Source organism: Pimephales promelas, chromosome 1 (assembly GCF_988280905.1).
Source record: "Pimephales promelas chromosome 1, fPimPro1.hap1.1, whole genome shotgun sequence".
Classification (NCBI taxonomy): domain Eukaryota; kingdom Metazoa; phylum Chordata; class Actinopteri; order Cypriniformes; family Leuciscidae; genus Pimephales; species Pimephales promelas.
Genome location: NC_142769.1, coordinates 37,266,802 through 37,278,965, shown reverse-complemented (window position 1 = coordinate 37,278,965; position 12,164 = coordinate 37,266,802). Strand labels below are relative to the sequence as shown.

The 12,164-nt window shown below is 36.6% G+C and overlaps 2 protein-coding genes across 4 annotated transcripts in view; both read right to left on the bottom strand.

The window, feature by feature from the left end:
* Positions 1-2,802, bottom strand: part of stk33 (serine/threonine kinase 33) — a 54,418-nt gene extending 51,616 nt beyond the window's left edge. For all 3 annotated transcript variants that reach the window (XM_089129594.1, XM_089129595.1, XM_089129597.1), the window contains exon 1: positions 2,697-2,802. The gene's annotated coding sequence lies outside the window, so the exon portion shown is untranslated. The remainder of the gene's footprint in view (positions 1-2,696) is intronic.
* Positions 2,803-6,809: 4,007 nt separating this feature from the next.
* Positions 6,810-11,208, bottom strand: rerglb (RERG/RAS-like b). Its single transcript, XM_039671368.2, has 5 exons — positions 11,088-11,208; positions 10,141-10,197; positions 8,561-8,634; positions 7,929-8,077; positions 6,810-7,089 (listed from the first exon to the last, which is right to left on the bottom strand). Exons 1-5 carry the CDS (start codon positions 11,137-11,139, stop codon positions 6,810-6,812), a joined length of 612 nt encoding a protein of 203 aa, XP_039527302.1. The 5' UTR covers positions 11,140-11,208.
* Positions 11,209-12,164: the final 956 nt, after the last annotated feature.

Genomic DNA, 12,164 nt, shown 5'->3' with positions numbered 1-12,164 from the left:
AAACATTTGTCTAGGGTCTACCTCAGGTTGGTCACAAAGGGACTCTTACTGTAACTTATCGCTTATAACATATGGGAAAGCAATGTGCACCAACCATCTTCCCATACTTGCAATGAGTTTGTGATTATCAATGTGACTATAACAAAATAATCTGGAACTTTTTTATAGGCATTTTAAATTCATCCCAAAACATGATTTTTTTCCCCAAATCATGCAGCCCTAAAGCTGATAACACGTTTCAAAGAGCTGTTTACAGCTGACACTCCCTCTTGTTTAGCTGATGATTGAAGGGAGCTGGGATGACGGTGTCTGAATTAGGAGCTACATATGTGGATACTGTGACTGACAACCTGCCAACAAGTCAAAGATTTAAAATTTTAGACATGAAAAATGTCTGTTCTTGAATGATGAGATACTATGTGCAAGACTAATCAGACTGAGCAGCCTAATCTGAAAAAAAAGAAGTTAGCCTAACTAACAGGAATACAGTTTCATTGGCGAAAGACCTGACCAGACCGGTGCCAGACTATAATAGAATAATACTATAATATGTAGAAGTACAGTGTCTTCCTCAGACAGAAAATCCTACTTGATCTTTCTATCAATATGTGACAATGCACAGTCAGGAGAAACCTCAGTCTTACAGGCCAAGTGGCATGCCTACTGGGGAGAAAAAAAATCAGTGAGAGCCTCAGCAACTAAAACCACCTGAGAAACACTGTCTCCTCTTACAGAGCAGACTCAAGCAGTGCCTACCACTGGGCACTCAAGTTACGCCTGGCACTGTCAAACCAACATCAGCCAGAGAAGCACAAACCAAGAGACTTGGGGGGAAAGCTTTAGGCAATGTGAGAGTTCAGTTCAGTGTAAAACCAAAAGTGCTCAGTTTGAAATATTGTTTAATCTTCAGTACTTTACAATAGCAGTGTTCTGTATTTTCAGAGCAGTAAGAGGAAAAATACATCAAAGTAAATTTCCCAATATACTTCAGTCGAAATAGAAGAACGAACTGATGTGACGTTAGGCCGAAACGAAGTTCGTTTTGGGATTTTGAAATAGCTTGACAAAGCAAACACTACCATTGGTAATAGGTATGTGTGCGAGGAGGCTCTGCCTTCATTCACATTAAAATCTTTTCTGGTTCAACTTCATGCGATTTTGAAGTCAGATGTCCGTGAGTAAAAACATGAACCCTGGAGAGCTGCTTTATAATAGAAAATGAAGTTGTGCTTCTCATTAAATGAGACAATCACAATGCTTTTCATGTTTATTACGGTAAATCTTGGATTTAAGCAATTATCATAAACGTGACGTGTCACGTGACTTGACTGGAGTGCCGTGGAGCTCATGCAAACATATTCACATTGCTATGATAAGATGCTTTTATAATGCTATTTTTAAAAGCTTGCTGTTTTATACATTTTTTTGTGTGTTTTATTTTATTATTGAGAGAGAAAACCACACAGCACATATTTACAAATTCATCTAAATGCTTCTCTCAATGGTGTGGGCAGTGTCAGATGTTCGATAACATTAACTCACGTATTTCGAACTGCATTTTACCCAAAACGAAGAATGAAAAAGAACTTTGCCGTTATTAGTAGCCTATATCGGGCCTTAACGTTAACCCTAGAAATATGATTGACCAGTTCTGAAATATTGTGGTTTTGTCCAAAACTGAAGGAAGCTTGCTTCTCAGCCATGATACACAGTATTTTGTGTCTGTGCTTGAAAGGAAATTTATAACATCTTAGTAGAGCCTACAGGATGTGATGCAAAGAATGGATTCAGGCGTGCCTTATGCCTTTCTATCTCCATATTGTTCTGCTTTCGTCCCCAGCCATTAATCTATGTCATAACAAGAATTTTATCTTATCCAAAAAACAAACAATAAAAGAAAAACTCTTTTTATCTCAAGAGTTTTACCATATTTCTCATAGAATGATAAAATTATACTACACTGCATATTAGTTTATATCCCACTCCAAAACGTTATAGCACAACGCCTATTTTGTAGGACAAAACGAGACCTTGCACAACCAGGCAACCAATATTCAGTAGCTTAAAGCCAATAATTATTTAAATCGCGTGCAAGTAGCAATTAACTCCCTGTGACCTGTTCCAGCTAAATATAATTATCTGGCATAGAACCAGCATAATCTATGTTGTATTGCTCCCTTATGTTTCAAAACACCGACTATGTTTGGCTATGTATTGATTGGTTAGGTGACTATCCTGAGCGTGCTGAAAGCAGGTTCTTCAGTTTATAAATAGGCCTACAACTTCGCTTTGAGCATTTTTATCATAACAAAATAATTACTTATTTCTGTTTTATTGGGTCTTCTTTTTTCTCAACTGTAATGGACGGTTGCCGCCAAGGTTGTTTGCCAAGCAAAATTCAAAAGTTGTTTTAGTCGTATTGAGGTGCAAAATAAGATTAATAACATACGGGTTTCAAAATTATGGTTCTTAAGTTACTTACATTACGACTACAGGAACATCTTCGTTGTATTTTCTGCGAGAAATGGTCGATTTAGAGTTATTTAACTGCACATTATGAAGATAAATATTACACTGTCTGCTGCTCCGGACCACGTTGCCATAGCAACATAGAGCGCTTGGCCAGCTCGCGCTTCCTCCTCAATGAAAGTTTACGAGACATTAATACAACACGCTTTCTTTAAATACAGACTTACCTTTCATATAGGTTGTTGTGTTTGCGATGGCCTTTTCATTTGTTAAGCGTCTTGCAGGTCATCGAAAACCTTGATGTAAGAGAATTTACACTCGCGGTTGTCAAAACTTTCCTCCCTACCAGAGGGAGGGAGAGCTACGGTGTGGTGCGAGGGACATTACGAGAACGAGACACCTGCACACCATGCTGCTGCACACTACAGTTCCTGTATGAGAAGAACCAATTAAAAAACTGAAAACATCAATCCTAAGTAGGTTACTATTGTCATGTCACGACCCAGGTTGATTCTAGCTCTTCATCAGTAGGCTACTGGTGCACAATTTATGGTATGGTAGCCTACTTTGATTTTATATCGGCCTATGGATATATAATGTGAACGTCCCATTAAGTGCAGGTAAAAAAAAGTTATCTGGTGCGATGCACTTAAATTATACACACAAACAAACAAAATAATAATAATAGTGTGTGTGTTTGTGTGATAAGTGCATCAGTGTTCAGAATTGGACGTTTGCACGAGCAGTTTAAGGAGAACTTAATAGATCAATTCAGCGTTGCAAAGTATGCTGGCAGTGTGTTGTTCAACAATAGTGAGAAAACGAGGTAAAGTGAATTATCAGAATGAATCCCAACTTAATCACGAACCGATTCCAACTGTTTCGCCTGACCATTATTTGAAATCAATGGATATACTGTATTTGAAATTTGGATATTCTTTAATTCTATTAGCTTTTAATGAAATGTGATATTTCAAAATTGAGTGCGAATACATAAAGTATAGGCTGCTATTTCTGAATCCAAATTAAACTTCCATCTGTCAAAATAAGCTGACTTTAATTTGTCACAAAATGTGGTTCTCTTTTAGTTTTCACTTTTAGTTTAATTGTGTCCATTTTTAACTTAGGAAGTAATAGGTGTTTGTCTCCATCTAGTGGATTATTGGATCATGCAGGGGTCATGAATTTTTTTTTTGTTTTTTTGTTTTTTTGACAGTGGCACACATGGTGTGTCTCTCTCCCCGTCTTCCTTAATATTATGACATGAACCAGTTTTACAAGACACACATACAGTTGGTTACTGCTGGGTCTTTCCGGTTATTTTTTCTGTAAGTGTGGCAGTGGCCTACTCTTCTGCCAAGAAATGGTTTTAAAAGTTACAACAGAAGTATATTCGTTTTTTAAAAGATTCATAGCTCTTGAGTTACCGCATAACAGGAAAGATGTCACATAATTTCTATGTACATTTTATTAAGTCAGTATGGTTAGAAAACAACTGGTAATTTAGTACATTAAACAAACAGTAAAACCTGAGTGCTGTAGTAACAACGGGTAAGCCAATCGTATTTAAACCAAGAGACTGAGTAAAAAATAAAATGCTATTAACTAACAGCAATCAAAACAAAAGTTCCACTCATGTGAAAAAAATGATCAATAAGACGTGAAATAAATTACATAGATAAACACTTTGGGATAAAAAGATATTTATTGCAAACATATCAGGTTATGAGAGTGTACAAGTAAACAAAAATATTAATTTTAAAATAATTATACACTCTAATGTTGGGTTAAAAATCCAATTAAAAATATTACAGTTGAAAGTGAAAGTTGAAGTTGGCGTAAAATTTTAAATTACTTAACCCAACATTTTTGTCCATATTTTACCCAAATTTGGGTTCAAACAACCTAGCATTGTTTAGAGTGTAATAGTAAAAATTTAAAAAATAAACCATTTAAAAATAAACCATTTTATTAGTAGGTTACTATAATGTTCATTATAAAGCTGCTCTTCAAAAAAAAAAAAAGAAAAAAGACAAACACTGCCTGCTTAAACTAATCACACAAATGATTGAACTTCACATAAAAATACTGGTAGACAATAAACTGAAAAGTATAATCAGAATAGTATTTTGTAACTTTAGCAGCTGTAACCTCAGTTTAATTCTTCCTTCATTTGATAAGCAGCCTTCAACAAGAGAGTTCTTGATTGATCAATATTTCTGAGATGTCTTCTTTTCTTCTCTTTTTAGAGAAGTCTTGCATGGCTTCTATTGCTGTGTCTCTTTATAGTCCCTAGTTCCCTGTGTTGTGAAGTCAGTATATCGTGAACACAAATTCAAGCACTAGCAAGAACTTTGAGCCCTAAACATTGGGGCACTGATCGAAAACTGGGTTGCACATAAATGTCATTGGTATTTATCAACAACATCACTGTATTGCATTCCAGGACCACTGCACTTCTAGTATGATTTGTGTTGTTTATCATCATTGTTACTGTTAAAAGTACAGTGCCATGATGACTTGATATTCAAGAAAACACTGGGTATGCACAGGGTAAGCTTTTAGGTTGCATTGTGAGCATTTTTACTGAGCAAACATTTCAGTGCACTGGAACAATTTTGAATGGGACAGCCCTAGAAATGAAAGACTGATTTTCTCAAATACTTTAGAGGAGTTGTTAGTTTAGAGGTTCCCATATTTCTCCCACTCTAGACTTTTAACTTTTAAACAAAGTGATCTACTGACAAAAAGAAGTGCAGTTGTTTTTTGTTATTAACCTTATAAGAGGATTGTGTTTTTTTACACATTCCCAAGGGACAACAAGCCTTTTCTTGCAATTGTATTGTACAAAGGCTGCAGTCTGGTTTTTATTTTATTTTTACTCAAAAGGCCTTGAGAATTATATGGAAGGAATGCAGGAGAGTTTTATTTTCATTCCTCAGCCTAGGTTTTATTTACAAAGGAAATTTACCTGCAATTTTACACCTCATCACAGCATCTATATATGAAATTTACTCTGACTTTGTTGTGCATTCCTTGACACAAACTCAATCTCATGGCATCAAAACATTTTCAAAGACCGAGGGAAAGAATGTGTGCTATTTTTTAATAGAAAAGCAAAAGCTTTACGAAGTTGCAAACATTTACCATCCCTCTCAACGATATTGAAAATATTATCAACAGGTGTACATGTGTCACAAAAAAATAGTATAGATAGATAATAGTAAAATAAAACAACATGGAAAAATAGGGCTACGATTTTTCTTTCTGCTAAAAAACAACAGAAGGGGACCCCAAGATTAGCAATTAAGCAGCCCTCAACAACTTTAAACAACCAGGATGCCAATGGTATTGACAACCCTGGATATTTGATGTGGTCAATTATTATTATTATTTTTTTTTTTTGTCAATTTTTTTTTTTTTTTTGTGGTCAATTTTTTTTCAACACTCTCTAAATGTGTTTGGCATTGTAATGGTTATATATCAATGTTGGTATGGTCTTAAAGGAGTAGTTCACTTTAAAAAAAACGTTTGCTGATAATTTACTCACCCAAATGTCATCCAAGATATCCATATCATTCTTTCTTCAGTCGAAAAGAAATTAAGGTTTTTGATGAAAACATTCCAGGATTTTTCTTCATATAATACACTTTGCTGGTAACCAAATGGTTCAAGGTCCAAACGACAGTTTCAGTGCAAACTGTAAACTGTTCAAAAGGCTTTAAACGATTTCAGACGATGAATAAGGGTCTTATCAAGCGAAACGATCGCTCATTAAACAAAATAACAAAGTTTAAGTTTTATAAGCTGTTCTGTAATGCGCGTTCGTGACTCTCCTGTTCGAACTCTTTTATCAAAATGAACTAATCTTTTTTCGTGTCATTTGGTTCATTCACCGAACGAAATGAACGAATTGACTCGGGAAAAGATTTGTTCATTTTACCGATACCTTTGGTAATGCTACCAAGGTATTTGAAGGTTGAGCACGCAAGCTTATTGCTACTGATACAGCAGGAACCAATCAGCCAATCAGTGTCGCATAGATAACAATGTGATTGCAAGCAGGTTGAGTTAAGTACCTTTTTAGCCTGTGCCATTTAGAGATTCATGACAGAACGTTGTATTTATTTAGTAAATCATGAACTTCTGGAAAAGTCTTGGGGGTTGAGATTGAGAACAACTGTGCTATATGATGTTCTTGGCTCCATGGGATCTCTCATTGTGGTATTTGAGTTACAGTACTCATTAGAGCATACTTGTATATAAAAATTTCAAGAAAATTGTGCTTAACAAGGACACGTCTCTGTTGCTGATTCTGTTGCAGATTTTATGTTCTGCACTCAAACAGACTTTCTCCTCTTGCCAAAGACATTGTTGATGAGCTTGGCCATGGACTTGGAGCCACTGTACCGTCTGCGGTCACCTCTATGCTTAAGCTGTTCCATCACATGCCGGATGAGTTTGATAAAGAGGTTGGAGATGTCCAGGTAGTTCTCAGCCGCCGACACCTCCTGGAAGTGGCATTTGTTCTCCTGGGCCAGGGAGCGGCCCTCCTCCTCACTCACTTGACGGCTGTGGCATAGGTCCTGCTTGTTACCCACCAGGCAGATGGGAACATCTCTATTGAAATGAAATCAGATGATTTTCTTTCAAGAGATATTTGTTTTATGAAGAAAACATGGCCATATGATGTATTACTGTAAGTAAATTGAGAATTGGTTGGGAATACATTTATAATGCTTACAGTCTAATAATGCTACAATACATGACATTAAATGGTACTATACTGACTCTAAACATGTTCCCACACTGAGTTTCATTTCTGGAACAATGGCATTGGCAGACAGTTACCTCATGTGGCAGTATAGCAAGTGGAACAATTTTAAATAAAATATCAAATGGTCACAATGTGTGAGTTCAAATAACGAAGAAATTGGTTGGAAAATTCTGCGAAGCTAAAACCACACTACATTTGTTGCCATGTTTTGAAGTGTAAAACTTTTAAATAAATTGAGGAACTAAAACCACCCATGAGTGATCTCATTGCCCATTTCAGAGTTCTAATGGGCTCCAGATGCCTAGTCTCATGCTCACTTCCTATTGTTTCAAAGGACTTTCAAATGACAAATAGCCAATGAAACCTAAACCAATCAGACTTTTAAATTTCTCTATAAATGCGATGGACTAAAATGGAAAGCTTTGGCCTGCTAGTCATTCTGCAGTTATCAAAACCATTAGAAATACCATTGACACGGACTGATTTTTATGAGTTGTGTATGTTGCTGTGGTCTAGTCATAATGTGACCCAGTCTGTCCTTTACAGATGTGCACTGATCTAAGCAGGAAGCCTCTCCTCGCTGTTCGGCAAATGGTCCTGGTTAATTCATTAAAGCTCCATCCTCCTATTCCAGTCAGGATCAGACAAAGGTCAAAAAGTCACTGGAGAGACACTGACTCACCCTTTACAGGTTTCTCGACGACTTTCTTTGATCTGTGCCAGGATATTTTTGGCATTTAAGAAGGACGTACGGTCGCTGATGGTGTACACCACCACAAAGCCATCAGCCCAATCCACCGGTTCCTCCAGGATACATCTGCTCTCTCCACTCTGCCAGGGGACGGGGGGCACACAGAGGTCCAGTCAAAACAAAAAAAACATGCTCATCTAAAGTCCACTTTGACAAAATGGAAAAGTGGACTATAATTTCATTTGTTTACAGTTGACTAGTTTCTCTGCCAGAAGTTTTTGTTTTAGATGCAGTGACTGACTTATGTTGGCTGTTTATAGCACAAGCATTTAGTTACAGGGTAGAAAGGTGCTCATATCAGGACTTCGGTTTCGGAAATCAAAGTAAAACAATAACTGCCGAAGTAAAGGTTCCCAGATGCAGCAGCTGTAAGCTGTGAGGCTCAGTTTTCAAAGCCTTTGCACTGTATACTCTGCTTCAGGGAAATATCATAAATCCCATCAGAACACAACATGCATTTCCCATAAGAAGCCGGTATATCTGAGCATGTTGCCCTATGGCAGTGTTTGTATGAATGCTAGCCATGAGCTCAGGGTAGACGTTATGAATGTATAAACACAAACCTGCGAGCACGGATCAAAGACTTCCAAGTTCAACTGTCTTCCATCAATGGAGAACCTTTTATGGTATAAGGAGTCTGCAACAAACAATTTTGGATAAAATCCTTGGTATTACAACAAACGTGCATCATAAAATCTGACCCCCTGAAATGAAGGTGGACCATTAGGTGCTCATATAAAATTCAAGGGAATAAAAGTAGAGACTGAGTGCATGTGATGTGATGCACATGTCATTGGATCAGAGGTGGGTGAATACTGGAGCATCGGGAATCCTTGGCATGATTGGATGGATTAGACTTTTGGGAACTGGACAATGGGAAAACACACAACAGTATTGCGTGGGCAAGGCCTTTTACAATTAATTTAAATAATGGAAAAAATTAATTGAAAATTATGTTATTATTTATTTTGCTTCATATGGCTACTGTATGACTTTCTTTCTTCTGTGGAACACAAAAGTAGATATTATGAAGAATCTTTTTTCTGAACAATGAAAGTCCAAAATTGATTATGTTCTGTTTAGTTGTTCCTGTCATGTCTGTATGAGTTCTCATTAGTCTCCGTGGTAACTGATTAGTTAATCTTTGTCCAGCTGTTTCTGTTTAGTTCCCTCATTTACTCCTTCTTCGTTTACTTTCTACAGCCCCCATTCCAAGACACACAGATTTGGAACAATGTAAGTAAATAATTACATGTTTTTTTTAACTAACCCTGTATAACTTTCTTAGATAAAATAAAAACATAAGAAGACTGTAAAAAAATAATAAATGATATATAATAATAAAACTAAATAAGTAAATAAAAATATATCCGGTTAAATTTATAGTAAAAAAAAAACCTTTACTGACTGTAATACAAAATACAGTTACAATATTGCAGGTATTATGGGGTAACATAATGGTGCCTGTATATTTTACAACTAATAGCTGTATATTTCCTTAAGTTATATAAAGTTAAATTAACAATCTAAGGACAAAAATCTGACTTGGACTGATAACCACCATAATAAACATGTTTGTAGACAGAGCACATGGTCATACACACAAAGACAAAAGCAACACCATCAGGGTGTGTGACTCTAAAAAATTCAATTAATTAATAATGTACACAGCATACAAAAATAAGAAGAAACTAAATTAATGAAATATCATTTTTGATGTGTCATACAAGGACTTCTGGGAATACTCTTTTTAAGTAAAATTACATATAATGTGATGCTAAACCATTTACAGTTTTTCTCCATATATGATAAGGTAACTTAAAGTTAAGCAGTTAAAAGCTTTTTACTGTAGCTTTTTTTAACAGTATATGTATGCACTCTTAGAGCTTGTCTTTTAAAGAGAACGTTTTTAGTATGCAATAAGTTTTCAATCATTTAATTCCTTTTTTATCTGTTGGCAGTTTATAATGGAAATCCTTTTGCATGCTCAGAGTTATGTTGTTCATGTGTGAAATGCTTTACGTACAGTATGTGAATTAAACATTTAATAATATGCCAGACATAATCCTGAGGCAGATAAACCCCATGAAAACATGAGTAAAGTTCTGGCTGCATTATTAAATATGCATGTGAGACTACTTACTGGCATTTGATGCATATTCTCCTATGAACCGCTTGGTCAAAAATCTCACTAAAACCGCTGAGGACAAAAGAGAGGGGAAGATTGATTAATTAGTTAGAGCTGTGATGTACTGAACATGACTCATATGACAGCTTGAAAAAGGAAGAGAGGGCACAAGGTCAAAGCTCCTCGTCAAAGACTTGGCCAACTCTACAGTGAACGCTGGTGCGTATTTGGCATAGGAAAAACCGTTACATTTTCTCCATGAGCACACTACCTGGTCTATATTAAATATTTGAGCCATGAAGCTATGCTGGCTCATTGAGTCATTGAAGTCAGGGCTTGAGTTTCCGTGCATAAATACACACTCTGAGGCAGCTTCGTGAAAGCTGCTTTCAATCCTTCAGTCATATTTTAACACTTATTTCTCACCAAACCTCAAATCGACAACAGACCTTCCTTGTTCTGTTCTGCCTTCAAACCTGGTCATTTGGACCCAAACCCTGATCCCTAGTGACTCCCACTGAACTAGTTTTGGTCTCAGGGGATGTAGCATCATCGTTTCCCAACTCCTTAATAGTCATTAGTACAGGTATGCAGCCTGAAGGGATAAATGCTCCTATCCCGCAGAGTGGAACAAAAAAATAATCTTTCGCCAATTTCAGCAATTACTTGCATCTTACAACTATTTATTTTCATTTCCCTCTCAGATGACTTCTATAAGTTAACGATGATCTCACTATGATCTGTTCCAATATACAAAGTGCTTCCAGTGTTTGCAGAGGACAGAAATAATTGCGCTGTGAATGATACACACACTAACACACCGCTCACACATGGATGAAAATGTGAGGACCATGCAACACGCACATGGGTAAAAAAAAGATGCTGTAAAGTTTTAGTTAATCTGAAAGACACATATGCATATAAAATGTATGGACTATATTCAATATAAGATGAGCACTTACCAGATTTACCTGCTCCCTCACTGCCCAGCAGGGCCAGTTTGATGTCATTCATTGTTGTAGACGGTACCCTGTGTTGGCTGTGCTTCTTTGTGTCCAAGTGGTTGGACTGTCCCAGCCACAACTCCTAACTATTCACTCTGCTCAGTAAAGTGGTGCTACGCTCCCTCTCTCTCTCTATCTCTCTTGCTCTTTTTCTGTTACACTCGCAGACGTTCCTCTCTTCTGTCTCCCCTCCCACTACACAGAGTGCTGAACTGCCACAAGGTCAATTCACCATCCCTTTGATATTTAAAAGTGGAGAGTGAATTTAAACCAAAGTGATCTGAGATCTGATTTTGGTTAGAAACCGATTTAGATTAAAAAAAAATATATATAAATATTTCTCACAGTCCAGTAAATGGCACTATTTTCTGTTTTCTGTCAATGAAAATAGCCAAAAACAAAGCCACAGTAGAACTGTTGCTCTTCTCAGTTGTTTCGTTTCTGAATCATTTTCTGAAACTGTGTTTGGAGTGAATCGGTTCAAATTTAACAGATTTTATTCATAAGACAAAAAAGTAAGTAGTAAAAGTAGAATATAATATAAATCATTTCGACACACAAGAGGGTTTTGTGGACAAAAACCTGAGGAATGTCTTGAAATAAAACATCTGAACAATGTTTTGAGGTGTGGTAACCGTGGTGGAATAATAATGCTAACCCGAAGAGTAACCTTCCACATCACCACTTCGTTGTGCATTATTTCTCAATAATTCAACGGCCCGTCGTCAATTATTTCTTTCTTAGAATGATACGTTCTTGTTTGATACAATAGTGGAATATCATCAGGAATCATATCATGCTGAGACTCCAGAACATTCCCCTTTTACTCTTCTGGTTACTTGTATAAGCTCTCTCAAGCAAGTCCCCATGTGAAGTATATACAGTAAATATACAGGCTTATCCTGAAATTGAAGTTTTGGGTCAGGTATTTAAAGTGGTTGGTAAAGCTGTCTTGCACCAAGCACGCTATCTTTCAATTATCTGTAACATGTTAGCCCTAACAGCATAGTGCTAATGCCAACGTATAAGACGGCC